Source organism: Erythranthe guttata, chromosome 9 (genome assembly GCF_056151865.1).
Source record: "Erythranthe guttata isolate IM_541 chromosome 9, IM_541, whole genome shotgun sequence".
Lineage (NCBI taxonomy): Eukaryota > Viridiplantae > Streptophyta > Magnoliopsida > Lamiales > Phrymaceae > Erythranthe > Erythranthe guttata.
This window is the reverse complement of record NC_142541.1, coordinates 10573980-10592500: the sequence shown is the minus strand read 5'-3', so window position 1 is coordinate 10592500 and position 18521 is coordinate 10573980. Positions and strand designations below refer to the sequence as shown.

Sequence of the window (18521 nt, the reverse complement as noted above, 5' to 3'; positions counted from 1 at the left end):
TAGGATTTTAGTCCGGGGAAATGAATCCTTGCAAGGTATTTCACCTGCGAGTTCGTCGCCACCAATACCTGTGGAGCATTCATGATCAAACCAAAATTCGCTTCAAGTGCTTGTTCAGTCAGATTGACTTTCCACTCCGTCAAACTGAACTTCACAGCCAAATCTTCACGCTCTGCCATGGCATCCATCACTGCCAACTCAAGTGAAGCACGCTTTTCAAAAGCCAAGCGAATCTTTGTTACTTCTCGTTGCTCTTGAGTCAAGCGACTTAACGAACATATTCCTTGTCGATAATTATGATGAAGATGATTATGATTGCCATCTTTGATGGTAAGGCGCCGTAATCCATTATGACCCTCTTTACCGCATAGCGCAAAATGGCACATGCACTTCATTGAACCAGACTTGCGACTTGTTACGATTTCAACATTTTTTCCTCGTCCTTTATAGGCTCTTTTACACATCAAATATTGTATGCGTTCGTAGAAAGACAGAAGACTAATTTCATGACCATGACTGACAACCGTGTTCATCACCCACTCAACCACTGCATCTTACTCTCAAATGCAGTAGAAATTATGAAAAAATGACTAAAATCATGTAACTCGAATGTTTCCGTATTTTCATTAACATTATGTATACTTCCTGTTTTTAGATAAATATAGTTAGCATAATATTAAAATATATATATATTGAGCTTGCATAATTTCACACGAGCACATTCTCGGGTCTTGTATTTGTTCACACGACCACTGAAAATGTGCTCGTGTGAATTCACATGAACACCAAGAAAAATCATTTGTACGTGTTGTTTTGCGCGAGCACATGGCATGTGGTCGTGCAAAACCACACGACATCAAGGGAAAAAAATCATCTTGTCATGTAACAGCACATGAAATTTCGAGAAGAAATGAAAACGTCCGGGTCCATAAATGCCTGAGCATATAACCACCCTTTCATTATTAAAAAATGAGGGAATTTGTTATAGGTCCTCCTATAAGAGATTTTATGTCTATAAACCCAACTAATAAAACCCAATTTTCAGTAGATTTATTATTTTTAATATGTCAAAAATATCCCTAACAATATATAGTACAAAATAAATATCCCATATTTTTCTCCCTACAATTAATCAACCCATTCCAAAATTTCACATATTCTCAATCTCAAATTCCACCGCTCCCAAGAATCGATTGTTAGAGTAGGTGACCAACAAGCCAACATGTGGTTGTGGTCTTTCGTATTTATTATTGTAATAAACGAACCTTTATTCGTATTAATGATAAAACACCTTGGCATTCTATATCTTTGTCCCTTTGTCACAAGCATAGATATAGTCCTTACAGTTATTACAAGTACTAGTAATTGATCGTTAGGATCGTGAGATATTTACTTAAGTATTATAACTGTTAAACGTGTTCCTAGTCGAAGGGTTACGCCACTAATGAGGATATCGGCCTTTCCCATTAAGACTAGCACTTAGTGTATGTGTACTGCATCTCATCAGTAAACGGTATTGTGATATCGGCATGCATAAGTGGGTGCTCGTAAGTTGACGAGTTCACTGAACTCCCTCACCCTAGAAATCTCTAAGTGGTTCCCAATAATCGAGTAGAGATATCTATGGTATAGTTGTACACCATTAGTCCTTATGACCTAGACATCACCGTGACTTCACTAGAGGAACAGCTGTATCGTGACCTGTCTCTGAGTTCCACCGAGGACCATCCCAAGGGCCAGTGTTCGTGCAGTCCGAAATCTAGTGGGAGGTCTGTGCATTGTAGTCGGGGATTCGATCGCTAGAATAGTCTTGGATGTCCTGTGTGTTCTGAAAGTTTGTAATCATTCTAAGTCTCTGGCCAGAGCTGACTAAGTGATGATTAGAGAATTCGATTCTTTAAGTCATGCACGTAAGGATTACAACACTTAGAACGATCGCACCGTCATCGAACATATAAAGAGGTCTCGATGAACCAATGCCTCTAGTTCGATCGGGACATATGAATCGAAGGGACCGTACTGTACGTTAACTATATCTGAAGGTTCTTGCAGGCACTTCATTTGTATCTAGGGAATCATGACGCGTAGTTGCTAGACGCCAATCTTGATTCGTTGGGTGATTAAGGTGAAACGAGCTTCATCTTAATCGTAACTCGAAGGGGACGAGTTTTGACCACAAAGGGTTGTGGGCCCACGGCTAGCTTACACCTGAACCATCGAGGGTCACACTGCTCGTGCACATGAGATCTTTGAATGAACGGTCAGAGATGAAATAGTTTATCTTTGCATGATTGGAAGTCAATATGATTGAGTCCAACATTCGTAATTTGGAATTATGAATGAGAATCAGAAAAGGAAAAGAATAGGCGAACGTGTTAGTGAACTTTCTAAATCGGGAAGTTTCCAAATTTAGAAACTCCACTGAACTAGGGTTTCCACTTTTGGAAAGTTGGAAAATAAGAGATGGCACTCGTAATGACGAGGAAGTTATAATGATTCCGAAAATGCAATCGTTGAAATTTTTCGGTCATTGAATTGAGAGAGACGAGCAAGTAAAGGAACTAACGAGCTTAAGCTGTTGGGCCCAGTCCAACTTAAGCCCGCTAGGGTTTTATGCAAGGGACTATAAATACATGATTTATAGACCTTGCACAAACACAACAAACCCTAACCCTAGCGGCCGTCCACCTCTCTCTCTCGCCCCCTCTCCCGCGCGGCCACCTCCGCCGTTGGCGCCGCCCCGTCGCCGGAATCGGCCATCCCTTGGCCGATCCATTTCGGTATTCTTGTCTCCTTTCTTTTTCTTCCGTTAATTCTAACTACTTCGTGTCTAGTGCCACGTTTTAGTAGATCTAAGTATACGAGGTGAAATCCGAGAGGAGGAAGATCGTAGATCGAAGAACCGAGGAGCAACGCACGAGCCGAAGCCGCACGCTGCCCCACGCGCCGCCCCAGAAGTCCGCGCGTGAAGCTCACGCGCCGCCGTGGCCGTACACCGCCGCTGCTGCTGCTCAATTGCTGCCCCGATTCTACGGATTGGTTTCCGTAGTAATCACGACGTGCTAATCGCCCCTACCTCACGCTTCAAGAGGTAAATACACGAAACCCTAGTTTCGTTTTTGAGTTTTGTTTAAACTATGATTTCATGTTTGTTTTGTATGATTTTATGTGATTATGTGTAATCGGTTTTAAATCATTGCAAGCATGTTATTTAGTTTAAACGCGAGCATGTTAATTGTTTTAAATTCGGTTGAAATTATTAGCATGTAAATTGTTTTTAATTTCGCTGGAAGCGCAAAGGTACGCAATTAATTGAATTTATTTTATCGGGCATGTTCTTATGTGTTTTGAAGTCGTTTGAATCACATAAATTTTTGTTTTCCGCTGCGTATGCGTGCCCGAAACCCAACAGTGGTATCAGAGCTCGTTGCGCAATTAATTGCGTTCGTTTTAATATGCATGTTCGATTTATTAAAGTAGTGATAGTCGTATTATGTAATTGGGAGTTTTCGTAAGTTTAAAATATTTTTGAAATATTGTTTAGAATTTTTCCAGCTTTAAAATTGTTTAAAATAGGAAAATCGGATCTGAAATTGTTTTAAAACATCGGTTTTTTAATTGTTCGGATCGAACCGGTCGAACCGGCCGGTTCGATGGTTGTGCACGATTTAGTTGACCGAATCCACGTGGATTCGGGTTGGTCAGACCGGTTCTCGGTCCGACTGACCCGGCCCACTGATTTGGGTCAGCTGGACCGGACAGAACCGGACCGCTTCGGTCCGAACCGGTCAGACCGGTTGGGCCGAACCGGTTCACTGAAAATAAAAAAAAAAAAAATAATTTTTATTTCAGATTTCTAAAATTAAACTTAAAACAAATTGATTTTAAGTTTTGGAAAATTATTTTCAATTAATCCCAATTAGATAATTGGATCGACAATCATCTATTTTAGTAAATAGGTGTTAGATTAATTAATTAATTTAAATTGTTAAATTGATTTCAATTAATAGAACACATATATAATATTGATTATATATTCAACTTAATTAGTAGTACCTCAACATTATTTGAATGATTTATGCTAGTTGAGGTTCTATAATTATTTTGAAAAACTCGATAATTAATTAATGTAATTAATTATGTAATTAGGTCGTATGTTCCTCTTAGGACAATATGCGCTTCCATATACCTTTAGAGAACATAGATGTAGGAATCACATAGACCAATCCAAAACCTTCTGATGAGATAAAACTTTTAAATAAAATCCCTCATTCTTAATTCAATTAAGAATCATTTCAAGCTATAAAGAAATACCCAATCTGTTGAGTTATTTCTTTCCTTCTGCCAACGGTTGGATTATGTGTAGCCCTTTACTATAGTGCAGTAAGCCGTGTTAGCGGGGAGTGCTATGGTAGAGTAAGCTGTAATTCAATTGACATAATGATGAAGGTAGCCATAGAAAAGGGTTATGTTGAATTAACGTGGTCGGCTAGATTAACTAGGGACTGCATTAGTTTGGCATAATCGAGTTCTATGAGCGTCTTTGATTGGTAGGTTAGACTTGACACACGACGATTTTGATATTCGCGAGATTAACTTAGGTCATTATCAAGTGTGAGGAAAATTAATTTAGGGTCATATTGTGGATATGATTGATTGTGATCTACCTTTGGGCAAATATAATCGGGCTAGATTAACTACGGGTTATATTTGTCTATTGGACCTAAAGCCCATTAAGAAAAATCAGTTTTCTCGTTTGTCTACTAGAGGGAAGTGGAACTCGATAAAATTAGTGGGAGAACAATTAAATAACACAAGTCCAAACATTTAATTGTAACAATCATTTAACGCGAATCTCTAATAATCCTCTTCTCTATATGTCTCAGATAATCATGTCTAAGAATCCCATAATGTCAATCCTTGACAATAAACTCAATGGCCCTAATTACCTAGATTGGTTGCGTAGTCTTAAGCTTGTGCTAACTGTTGAGGGGCGTCTCTACGTTTTGAACGAGAGGCTTCCCGCCACTATACCTGCCACAGCGACTGATGCTGAAAAGGAAACTTATGAAGTTTGGAAGAAAGATGACACCCATGCTAGGTGCTATATGATAGCCGCCATGGAGCCCGCGCTTGCGAGGAAATATGAGTCTCACTTGCATGCTTTCGATATAAAGGCTCATCTCGATAGCATGTATAGTGAGAATATTAGGGCATCGAGGTACGCTGCTACAAAGGAGTTGATCACAGCGAGACTGCGCGAAGGGACTTCGGTCCACGAGCACTGTCTCAAAATGATCACTCTCCTTGAAAAGCTAGTGAATCTTGATGTCACCCTCCCGGCCGAGCTCTCGTTGGATTTGATCCTGTTGTCTCTTCCTAGTTCCTATGAATCGTTCATAGTGAACTTCAACATGAACAAACTAGATCCTCCCTTGGATGAGTTAATGAACATGTTGGTCAGCTTCGAGTCCACCATTAAGAAAGAGAAGTCTGTTCTCGTTGCTGCTACTTCTGGAAAGAAGAGTTCTTTCCAAAAGAAGAGAAAGGAAAGAGTTCTTTTCCCTAACAGCAAGTTCGAAGTGGGTGAAGGTAGTGGGGGCCCCAAAGCAAAGGTTAGCAAACAAGTTGATGATGCTTGCCATCACTGTGGAAAGAAAGGACATTGGCGCCGCAACTGCAAGGCTTACCTAAAGCAGAAAGGTTCTGAAAAGGGTACGTATTTCATTGACGTAAATTTGTCTGTCAACTCTTCTTCTTGGGTATTGGATACGGGCTGTGGCTCACATTTGTGCAATGATTTGCAGCTAATGACAAGAAGTCGAAGACTTAGAGCGGGTGAGACCTACCTAAGGATGGGGAATGGAGCAAGAGTTGCTGCTGAAGCCATTGGCACAATTTACTTAAATGTTTTGGATTCTAGTTTTCCTATTGTTTTGAACGATTGTTTATTTGTTCCGTCGCTCATTAGAAACCTTATTTCTATTCCTGTATTAGATATTGAAGGTTTTACTTTTGTTTTTGGAAATTCGATTTGCATTATACAAAAGAATGAGAATTTAATTTGCAAAGGACGACTATTAAACAACTTGTATGAACTAAATCCAAGTGAAATACCTATTAATGTTATATCAGCAAAACGTAAGGAGATAGATCAAAACCCCGCACAACTTTGGCACGCTAGATTAGGTCATGTCTCTTTAAGAAGGATGAACGATTTTGTTAGTGAAGGATTGTTCTCTTTGGAGGACGTGAAATCACTACAAACTTGTGAATCTTGCCTTAAAGGGAAAATGACCAAGTCACCCTACAAAGGGAAAATGGAACGAGCCGAAGGTCTTTTGGATTTGATCCATACAGACGTATGTGGTCCACTAAGTGTTAGTGCGAAGGGTGGATATAACTACTTCGCTACCTTTACCGACGATTATTCTAGGTATAGGTATGTGTACTTGATGAAGTACAAGTCTGAAACATTTGAAAGGTTCAAAGATTTTAGACATGAAGTAGAAAAGCAACTCGGACGAAGTATTAAGAAGCTACGATCCGATCGTGGTGGAGAATACTTGAGCATCGAGTTCATTGACTATCTAAAAGAAAATGGGATACAGTCCCAATGGACTCCACCGGGAACTCCTCAACTTAATGGAGTCTCCGAACGTCGGAATCGAACTTTATTAGATATGGTTCGATCAATGATGGGGTTCACAAACTTACCGGCATACTTATGGGGTCATGCACTTCGTACTGCCGCGTATTTGCTGAATAGAGTTAACACCAAAGCAGTTAAATCCACACCGTATGAACTTTGGCATTCCCGGAAACCCAATTACAAACATATTAGGATATGGGGTTGTCCCGCTTATGTGAAGCGGTTAGTGGGAGATAAGTTGGATAGTAAATCCGACTTGTGCTATTTTGTGGGGTATCCCGAAGACTCGATGGGATACGAGTTCTACTATGTCAAAGAAGCAAAGACGTTTGTTTCGAGAAATGCCACCTTTTTGGAAAGGGAGTTTCTATCCGATAGAAAGGGCAGCATGATAGAACTTGAAGTAGTTCAAGAACCACAAAGTGAAGTTCAAACACAAGATCAAGCAATCGAACCAATACAACAAACCACTAATATACCTCCTGAACCTACGGTACGTAGATCCGAAAGAGTTCGGAAAATGCCGGATAGGTTATTCCTCCTCGAAAATGATGAAGATCATGTTGATCTTGGACGAGATCCAAGAACATACAACGAGGCCGTATCGGATGCGGACATGGGACATTGGCTAACTGCCATGAAATCCGAAATGGACTCCATGTACTCCAACAAGGTGTGGACCTTGGTAGATCCACCTAAGGGAATTGTTCCTATAGGCTGCAAGTGGATCTATAAGAAGAAAATTGGAGTGGATGGAAAGGTGTCGACCTATAAAGCTAGATTGGTAGCAAAAGGATACACTCAAAGGCAAGGCGTTGACTATGAGGAAACCTTTTCACCAGTCGCGATGCTGAAGTCCATTAGGATTTTGCTGGCCATAGCTGCGTGGTACGACTACGAGATATGGCAAATGGATGTGAAGACCGCCTTCCTTAATGGAGACATTGAGGAAGAAATCTACATGGCGCAGCCGGAAGGCTTCATATCTTCTGGAAGTGAGCAAAAGGTTTGCAAGCTCCAGCGATCCATTTATGGATTGAAGCAAGCATCCCGTAGTTGGAACATTAGGTTCGACTCAACTATCAAAGAGTTTGATTTTGAGAAGAATCCGGAGGAACCTTGTGTATACAAGAAGGTTAGTGGGAGGGCAGTAATATTTTTAGTGCTTTACGTTGACGACATTCTACTCATTGGGAATGATGTAGGAATGTTGCAGCAAACGAAAGCATGGTTGTCCACGCGTTTCTCAATGAAGGATTTGGGAGAAGCATCTTACGTATTAGGAATACGCATCTATAGAGATAGAGCAAGAAAGATGCTTGGTTTATCCCAAAGCCTGTACATAGACACCGTTATGAAACGGTTTAGCATGGAAGAATCCAAGAAAGGATTCTTGCCAATGTCCCATGGGGTTCGTCTCTCGAAATCTATGTGTCCCCAAACACCTAGTGAAATCGAGGAGATGAAAAGGACGCCCTATGCTTCTGCCATAGGAAGCATAATCTATGGCATGCTATGTACGAGACCCGATATTGCGTATGCTGTGAGTGTCACAAGCAGATATCAGTCTAACCCCGGCCCGGCTCACTGGAAAGCCGTGAAAGATATCCTCAAGTACTTGCGAAGGACTAAGGATATATTTTTGGTCTATGGGGGTGCCGAGTTGAAATTAGAGGGTTTCACTGACTCTAGTTTTCAATCGGATGTGGACGACTCAAAGTCGAATTCTGGATTTATATTCACGCTGAATGGTGGTGCCGTGTGTTGGAAGAGTTCCAAGCAAAGCACGACGGCCGATTCCACTACCGAAGCGGAATACATTGCAGCATCCGAAGCTGCAAAAGAAGGGACTTGGATAAGGAAATTCATCCAAGAGTTGGGTGTCATTCCTGATGCTAGTGATCCAGTACCATTGTACTGTGATAACACCGGAGCCGTGGCGCAAGCTAAGGAGCCACGATCTCATCAGAAGTCGAAGCATATTCTGAGGAAGTATCACGTGATCCGAGAGATCATTGATAGAGGTGAAGTTAAGGTTGAACGAGTCACCTCGGAAGAGAACGTTGCAGACCCCTTCACGAAGCCTTTACCGAGATCGGTCCATGAGAAACATCGAGAGTCGATGGGAATGCGATTTATGGGTAGTTGGCTTTAGGTCAAGTGGGAGATTGTTAGAGTAGGTGACCAACAAGCCAACATGTGGTTGTGGTCTTTCGTATTTATTATTGTAATAAACGAACCTTTATTCGTATTAATGATAAAACACCTTGGCATTCTATATCTTTGTCCCTTTGTCACAAGCATAGATATAGTCCTTACAGTTATTACAAGTACTAGTAATTGATCGTTAGGATCGTGAGATATTTACTTAAGTATTATAACTGTTAAACGTGTTCCTAGTCGAAGGGTTACGCCACTAATGAGGATATCGGCCTTTCCCATTAAGACTAGCACTTAGTGTATGTGTACTGCATCTCATCAGTAAACGGTATTGTGATATCGGCATGCATAAGTGGGTGCTCGTAAGTTGACGAGTTCACTGAACTCCCTCACCCTAGAAATCTCTAAGTGGTTCCCAATAATCGAGTAGAGATATCTATGGTATAGTTGTACACCATTAGTCCTTATGACCTAGACATCACCGTGACTTCACTAGAGGACCAGCTGTATCGTGACCTGTCTCTGAGTTCCACCGAGGACCATCCCAAGGGCCAGTGTTCGTGCAGTCCGAAATCTAGTGGGAGGTCTGTGCATTGTAGTCGGGGATTCGATCGCTAGAATAGTCTTGGATGTCCTGTGTGTTCTGAAAGTTTGTAATCATTCTAAGTCTCTGGCCAGAGCTGACTAAGTGATGATTAGAGAATTCGATTCTTTAAGTCATGCACGTAAGGATTACAACACTTAGAACGATCGCACCGTCATCGAACATATAAAGAGGTCTCGATGAACCAATGCCTCTAGTTCGATCGGGACATATGAATCGAAGGGACCGTACTGTACGTTAACTATATCTGAAGGTTCTTGCAGGCACTTCATTTGTATCTAGGGAATCATGACGCGTAGTTGCTAGACGCCAATCTTGATTCGTTGGGTGATTAAGGTGAAACGAGCTTCATCTTAATCGTAACTCGAAGGGGACGAGTTTTGACCACAAAGGGTTGTGGGCCCACGGCTAGCTTACACCTGAACCATCGAGGGTCACACTGCTCGTGCACATGAGATCTTTGAATGAACGGTCAGAGATGAAATAGTTTATCTTTGCATGATTGGAAGTCAATATGATTGAGTCCAACATTCGTAATTTGGAATTATGAATGAGAATCAGAAAAGGAAAAGAATAGGCGAACGTGTTAGTGAACTTTCTAAATCGGGAAGTTTCCAAATTTAGAAAGTCCACTGAACTAGGGTTTCCACTTTTGGAAAGTTGGAAAATAAGAGATGGCACTCGTAATGACGAGGAAGTTATAATGATTCCGAAAATGCAATCGTTGAAATTTTTCGGTCATTGAATTGAGAGAGACGAGCAAGTAAAGGAACTAACGAGCTTAAGCTGTTGGGCCCAGTCCAACTTAAGCCCGCTAGGGTTTTATGCAAGGGACTATAAATACATGATTTATAGACCTTGCACAAACACAACAAACCCTAACCCTAGCGGCCGTCCACCTCTCTCTCTCGCCCCCTCTCCCGCGCGGCCACCTCCGCCGTTGGCGCCGCCCCGTCGCCGGAATCGGCCATCCCTTGGCCGATCCATTTCGGTATTCTTTTCTCCTTTCTTTTTCTTCCGTTAATTCTAACTACTTCGTGTCTAGTGCCACGTTTTAGTAGATCGAAGTATACGAGGTGAAATCCGAGAGGAGGAAGATCGTAGATCGAAGAACCGAGGAGCAACGCACGAGCCGAAGCCGCACGCTGCCCCACGCGCCGCCCCGGAAGTCCGCGCGTGAAGCTCACGCGCCGCCGTGGCCGTACACCGCCGCTGCTGCTGCTCAATTGCTGCCCCGATTCTACGGATTGGTTTCCGTAGTAATCACGACGTGCTAATCGCCCCTACCTCACGCTTCAAGAGGTAAATACACGAAACCCTAGTTTCGTTTTTGAGTTTTGTTTAAACTATGATTTCATGTTTGTTTTGTATGATTTTATGTGATTATGTGTAATCGGTTTTAAATCATTGCAAGCATGTTATTTAGTTTAAACGCGAGCATGTTAATTGTTTTAAATTCGGTTGAAATTATTAGCATGTAAATTGTTTTTAATTTCGCTGGAAGCGCAAAGGTACGCAATTAATTGTATTTATTTTATCGGGCATGTTCTTATGTGTTTTGAAGTCGTTTGAATCACATAAATTTTTGTTTTCCGCTGCGTATGCGTGCCCGAAACCCTACATCGATTTCATCAAATTCCACCGCTCCCAAACATCGATTTCATCAATACCAAACCTACTCAAAAATAGCATTGAGTCTGCCATAGGTAGGGTCTTCAAACCGTTTGGAATTTACAATTTTTCGTTAATTCTTTACCATGGAATCAATTTTTTTTTCCTTTTCTCGTTTTCTATTTGAAGATCGTTTGTGGTTGAAGACATCGTCTGTTGTTTCTTCATCTGTTGTTTGTGATTTCTACAATGGCTCAAACACGATTTAGTTTCAGTAAGCAATACTCCTATTAACTACATGTACATATGGTTGTTCGATTTTCTTAATACTCATTCAAAAATTCGTTTTTTTTTCTTCAGACAACGAACGCTGAAGATGAATTTGAATCCCCAAGAAATCAGATATAAATTGCAGGGTTTGTTGATGTTAGTAGTCTATTTATGTTTTTTTTTTAAATGTAACTATATTTTAAGTTTGCATCTTTAATTTCTTGAGATTAAAGATTTAATTGTTGCTAGTTTGAATTTATTACACCGAGTATGCATTTTGCTATTTCGAATTTATTATTACGAGTTTGCATTTTCTATACTGAGTTTTTTTTTTTTTCTCTTTTTATACATGTTTGCAAGAAGTTTTCTACTTTGCATTTTGCAAATCTTGTTTGAACTTGCATATGTTGTTTGTTGTTCGAAATCACAATTCTTTTTTTGCTATTTTTCCATAAATTTGCAATTAGTAAATTGTGGTTAAAGTTTGCGATTTATTTTTTGTAGGTTCAAGATTGTACATTATATTCTATCGTGGGAGTGTTTGAATTCATACATGTCTGGGTAAAAAGGAAAGAATACCATTTTCGGTTGTTACTGCTGACATGAAGAAGTTCCTCGATAGTACGAGTGGGGAGCAAATATAATTTAGGGTAAATTACACCCACACCCCTGAGGTATGCTTAAATAACTGTAAGGTCCCTGTGGTATTAATAATTACACTCACCCCCCTAAAAGGTAGTTAAAAACTCTAACAGGATAATGCATTGGATACATTATTCCGATAGGGTTCTAATGGACTATTACTTTTAGCTAGTGGTGAAGACAACAAAGAGTTATGGGTGATTTAAAAAATATTGGGGGAGACATGTCACCCCATAACCACCGTGTCATTATTAAAAAAATAATATTTATTCAACATTCATTCAACAGTTAAAATAAAAACAGATATTGATTTGACAATCGCGGCGCTAATCTCTGGGTTTCAAGTTCTCTTTCATTCGTAGAGCGAAAAAAGAGTGGAAATCCACTCCCATTCACAAACCCATACCACCCGCCACCCCTGTACTCCGTCGCTGCTGGTGGAAGAGGAGGAAAAAATAGTACTAGAGAAAGTTGACACTTCATCTCCTCCGTCGGTGATGATGAATAGCACGTGGACCAACTAATAGTAGCTCTTTTCCCCCTTCACCCCGATCATATTTCAGGTTTCCCAATTTTTTATTTATTTTTTTATTTTTTAAATCAATGTAGGCAACCGTCTGATGAGAAATATCGAGAGGAGGTATGCATTTTGTGTATATGTAACTTGGTTTTAATCATAGCCTCATAGGATCAGATTGTTGAATAAAAGTTGAGTGACGCATGAAAAAAAAAAATTTATTATTATTTTGCAAGAATTCTATTATATGGTAAATTTTGCTCTTGGCTAAAATACTATTCTAATAGGTATACACTTCACTGGGATTGGCATTGTTATTTGAATTATGCTTCTAATCAGTAGTCTATTTGAATTAATCACTCTTTAATACAAAGTGATAACTCTTTTTAGGCTTGGGTCATTCCTCTATTGTACTTTATCATGTCTGCATTGTAGAAAATCTATAAGATCATTGCTTACGTCGATGGTTAATTGATTTAACGATGTCAGTTTTCTGGAACTTAGAAATATGTTGCATATTTTTGAAAAAAAAATAATATTGATTCTTGCATGGTTATCGAGATAAAATCCTATGCTGCTTGTAAAGTTTGCTAGTGAAAGACAAATTGCTCTTCCTTGTCCATTATCATTGAAAATTATAAGATGATTCTCATATGATCTCAAATATACAGAGATGTTATCTCTTTCTTCACTTCTTATGAATCTCTTATTAATAACGAATTCTTCTAAAAGAACATTCTGTTAATTGAAACTGTTATTTTGGTTGTAGAGTCTGTTCATTTAGTGCTGGAGGATTATGATATGATATGGCTCTCCTTTTCTTCTTTTCTTTTTTCTCTAAAAGATATTTTCGTGCAATTGGCTAGCCTGCCGTACAGATTCTTCAAGGAAACATGTATTGTGCTTCTGAGATAGTTCAAGCGGTGGTTCCTTGTCTACAATTTAGTGGAAGTGGCGGTCACGACTCAAATGCTGCGTGCTTGAATGCTGAGAGGTAAATTTTTTTAATAAATATTCGGTTTCGTTTCGAGTGTTCTGGAGGAAATGGTATGGGAAATGCATCGGAAACTGTATTTTTACACAAAACGAGTACAAAATAAAGCATATTTCACGGAATCTAGATGATTATGTTGAATTTGGCACCATAAGGGTGAAGGTGTAAGAAAAAATTCATAGTTGAGGGGGGTAGATGTAATTATCCAAACTAGAGGGGGGGTTTTGTAATTTGACCATACCTTCAGGGGGGTGTTTGTAATTTGCCCTTTTAGATAATATGATATATATTTGACACTTTATCCCAAGTTATTTTTTCAACTATGTTTTGAGGTGTTTTATCTTGGGAGTGTAACAATTAAAATGCTTTTGGAGAATAGAAGACTATTTTGAAGGAGGATGTGATATATGGTTTAATTTGGGACAATTTGAAAAAGGTTAATGAAGATAAAGACAAAGGTTGGAATAATTATTTATCACGTTATAGCTATTAATTAGTTATCCTTCTCATGTCATCCATTATGTATTTATTATACAGTATTTGCATAACATCTCAAAGATAGCTCTCTTAAAAAATTTGGGTTCAGTATCATGATGATGAATCCTATTCCAGATTTTTTATTCTCTTTCCATCCATCCCTTACTTCAATTTTGATTTATGACTTGGGTTGAAACTCTAAGCTTAGTTTAGAATACCATTTGTTTCTATCTTGTCGGACTTGGCGTTAATTTATGTGTTATACGATACGACCGTTCCTTTTTACTCGTTAAAGTATGATTTGCAACATGTAATTTTTTTAGGCTTAGAATATTTATGGTCACCTTTAAAGCTTGATTTGTAAAATGAATCTTTTTCAGATATACGCCTGGGGGATTTAATTTGTGAAATTGCTTACACGTTTGCTGGAGAATTTATTTTGCTTCCTACAGTTGCATAACATCGATGGTCACTAAAAGCATGGGTTTTTTATGCCTTTACTGGTTGTGTGTGTGCTTAATCTTTGTATGAGCTAATAAATGCTACTGATGGATGGATGTCTCAGTGACACAACATCTCTCGGTAGTTTGATCTCTTCTATCTTACTCAATATTGCAATAGATTACTCAAGCAGGCTATTTCTTCTATCCAGACAAAGCAAGAAGGGGATGTTCACCTTCTTTTTTATGCACAGTATCCTCATCCTGAACTTTAATTATCTGAACTTTAATTATGCTTACTTTTATGTAATTTATTTGTATGTCACAGTGATGTGTGTAATTTCTTGCATAATGCATATGTTCCATGACAATGAGGCAGCTTCTAACTATTAGGTTATGTAATTGAACTTGTTGAATAAATAACATAAATCTACGTATTTTAACACGTACAAAGTAGCATTATACTCTAGTTTTTACAATTTGGCAGATGTGCTGTTGAGTGAAGTGATTCGGCAGATCCTTGGGCATGTTATCATCAACCTCTGATCTAGACGTTAGGAAAATATTCGTGTCAAAACCAGGTTCCCGTTTCGGGTTGAATCTCATGATGGCAGTGAATGATTCCCATTCTGTAAAAAGATAACTGAAAAACTATTGCATCAGCTAGCTGTTTAAATTGTTAATAATGTTGAGGGTTACTGGATTTTATGGATGCTTTTCGGCCGGATTTATAAGCGTCAAACTTCAATCAGGTATATAAAGATTTTAGCGCACTTTAGAAGTTCCAATTAACTTCGAGGGACTTCCTCATCTTTCTTGAATGCTCTAAACTTACTATCTAAGATTCAGTGAGTATCCATTTCATTACTGCTCTTTATAAAGAAACTTTTAGTAAACAAATATGATGATGAGATAGTTAAGTAATAGGTGGAGTTTATGTAATAATAATTACCACCATTAAGCTGATCATTAGGATTATGCACTGGCCCACTAGCTCTCTTATTCCATGATTTGTTCGAATGGAATTTTGTGGTGGATCCTTTCATTTTTTCTCCAACTCAGCAGCAAACTTGTATCCCTTTCTTTATTCTTTCTTAATTCAATTATCAGCGATAGTAACGATATTTTTAGGAGTCAATGTTGAACAGAAAAAAGTATATAGCTTACCGTTAAAACCGTAACATAGGATTTAGATGTAACTGCTGCTTTAGGATTTTGCCGGAGAAGATGTCTAAAAAAGATGTAGATGCTCTTCACTCAATTCTTTAGGGAATTAGTCGTAGGGATTTGGTTCCTTTTCTCTCTTATCTGAAAATCTTGTTAATTGTTATTTTCCAGAATAATAGACCCCCAAAATCCTTTATATCTCGATGATAGTTGTGAGGAAGAGATCATTGACTGCAACTTTGGGTTCGGAAACCTCAGAAAAGATGATGAAAACGAAGGCTCTTCTATCAATGTATCAAGAAAATAAGTTCAAAGCTAGGGAAGCAAATAATGGGGAAAAAAGGAGATTGTGTTCAATATACTGAACCTGATGAGGTTATTGATCCGGCAACACTAGATATTGATTCCACTATTGATGAAGGATAAGAAGACTCAGCCGAAGAGAAAAGAGAAAAGGTGCTCGTTGTTAGAGTAGGTAACCGAAGAGCCAACTAATTGTTGTGTTTTGTCACGCTACTCATAAATAATCTATTTCGTATTAATGATAAAATCCCCTTTGGCATTCTATATCTTTGTCCCTTGCATAAGCATAGATGTAGTCCTTACAGTTACTTAATTATAAATAAATATAGTAGACGTGAGATTATTTATTTAAGTATAGTAACTGTTAAACATAGTTCCTAGTCAACGGGTTACGCCACTAATGAGGATATCGGTCTTTCCCATTCGAGACTAGCACTTAGTGTATTTGTACTGCGTCTCATCAGTCAACGGTGTTGTGACATCGGCATACATAAGTAGGTGCTCATAAGTTGATGAGTTCACTGAACTCCCTCAATCTAGAGATCTCTAAGTGGTTCCCAATAATCGAGTAGAGGTTTCTATGATATAGTTGTACACCACTAATCCTTAAGACCCAGACATCACCGTGACTTCACTAGAGGACCAGCTGTATCGTGACCTGTCCCTGAGTTCCACCGAGGACCGCCCCAAGGGCCAGTGTTCGTGCAGTCCGAAATCTAGTTGGAGGTCTGTGCATTGTAGTAGGGGATTCGATCGCTTGATCAGTCATGGATATCCTGTGTGTTCTTACAATTTATAATCCATTAAGTCTGTGGCCACAGCTGAAAGTGTATTGATTAGAGAAATATGTTTCTCTAAGTCAGACACGAACATGTTATGTGATCAAGAACGTCCACACAGTTATTGAACTCATAAAGAGGTCTCGATGAACCAGTGCCTCTAGTTCAATCGGGATATATGTATCGAAGGGATCGTACTATACGTTAACTATATCACACGGTTCTTGCAGGCACTTCATTTGTATCTAGGGAATCATGACGCGTAGTTGCTAGACGCCAATCTTGATTCGTTGGGTAGTTAAGTTGAAACTAGATTCAACTTAATTATAACTCTAGCGACGAGTTTAAACCACAATGGGTTGTGGACCCACGACTAGCTTACACCTGAACCATCGAGGGTCACACTGCTCGTGTACTTGAGATCCTTAATGCAACGAGCTAAGATTAATTAGTTAATCTTAGTGTAATTGAAAGTCAATATGATTGAGTCCAACATTCGTAATTTTAAATTACGGAAGAGAATAAATAGAGGAAAGATTCTGACGGAAATTTAATGAACTTTCTATATTGGGAAGTTTCCCGATTTGGCAAGTTCTAAATTAGGGTTTTCAATTTCGGAAATTGGTAAATTGCAAAGTGGTACTCGTATCAACGAGAATTTGTGCTCGTTGTCAAAATATAATTGTTATATTTTTGTGAGCATTCGTTTGTTAGAAACGAACGGAGAAAGAGAGTGGACTTAAGCTGCTGGGCCTAGCCCAACTTAAGGCCTGTTAGGGTTTTCACAAGAAGCATATAAATAGGATTTATATATCTTGTGAAACACGCACAAAAGTGACTTAACACAAGCTTATAACCCTAGCCTCTGCGGTGGGTTTAAGTGAATGTAGAAATATCTCAAGGGCTCGAGTGGGTTCGCACATGGGCACAAGAAAGTTTTGAATGACTAAAAGTGTTGAATTTTTTCAACATAAGAGACTAAATGTGTTTTTTGTTTAACATGGAGGACCAAATATAAAATTGGTATTGAGGTATATTTTTCCCGTCTTTTAATATTACTATCTATTCACTCAACCTTTTTATTTTTTTTCTTGATTAATCCACATAAACATAAATTAGGAAAAATGGCTAAAATATAACTCATCCCATCAAAAAACACCAAGCAAATTAAAAAAAAAAAAAAACCAATTCGAATACAAAATTAGAGTGGGAAGAAAAAAAAAACAAATAAAAGGAAATCAAACTTATAATCACCTCTCATATAATATATGCTTAATATCCCCCCTCCTCAACCAACACCATTCAACTCAAAGGACTTGGACCAAGCTTTTTCCTCCTCCTCATAGCACTTTTTCTCCTAACAATTTCCATCTCATTCATTCTCCTAACTTGAATCATTGCCTCTTCCTCAACAACAAATATTATCATCAAAACGTCATCCGTCAAAGATTTTCCGCGAAAAATCTTCCGCCATTCGATACTCATTCTTGCACTCAGAGTACTTCTAATTATACCGTCTTGTGTTGTTCCGTGGTGTAAATTAGGCTTCGAATAAGATGACCTCGGGTAGCTATTATAGCTTCTTCTTGGAGGAACGTGGTCCACTTGAAAAACCATTTTTAGTTCATAATTCTATTTAAACTGTTACATATTCATATAAAATCTTGGGCATGACTACCGAAAAGCTTTATGTAGTTAAATTAGCTTTCTTTTCAAAAGATTTGATCCGATTCACATACTTCTTCACCGAATGGAAAATTTACTAATTCCAACGTGAAAGCCCTGTCTAATCGCATAATAGTGGCAAATTCAGTTTCACCCTTTAGTGATGGACCCCTTCACTCTGGACTCTGGAGTGCCGGAGAAATTGAACTGTTCGAGCCATGTTTTTGTGTTTATCAGGGA

At 38.8% G+C, this 18521-nt stretch overlaps 1 protein-coding gene and 1 long non-coding RNA gene across 2 annotated transcripts; one reads left to right on the top strand and one right to left on the bottom strand.

Moving 5' to 3' along the window:
* Positions 1–12232: 12232 nt before the first annotated feature.
* On the top strand, positions 12233–14804 carry LOC148768062 (uncharacterized). Its single transcript, XR_016033426.1, has 3 exons — positions 12233–12502; positions 13323–13450; positions 14308–14804. It is a non-coding gene; the product is annotated as an uncharacterized LOC148768062 (long non-coding RNA).
* Positions 14805–17918: 3114 nt separating this feature from the next.
* On the bottom strand, positions 17919–18233 carry LOC105948937 (uncharacterized). The gene has a single exon (XM_012972198.2). It carries the CDS (start codon positions 18231–18233, stop codon positions 17919–17921), a length of 315 nt encoding a protein of 104 aa, XP_012827652.2.
* Between the last annotated feature and the right edge of the window lie 288 nt (positions 18234–18521).

Excerpts from the sequence above, each read along its gene's own strand:
- LOC105948937 (XM_012972198.2), bottom strand. The coding sequence starts at position 18,233 with ATGGTTTTTCAAGTGGACCACGTTCCTCCAAGAAGAAGCTATAATAGC.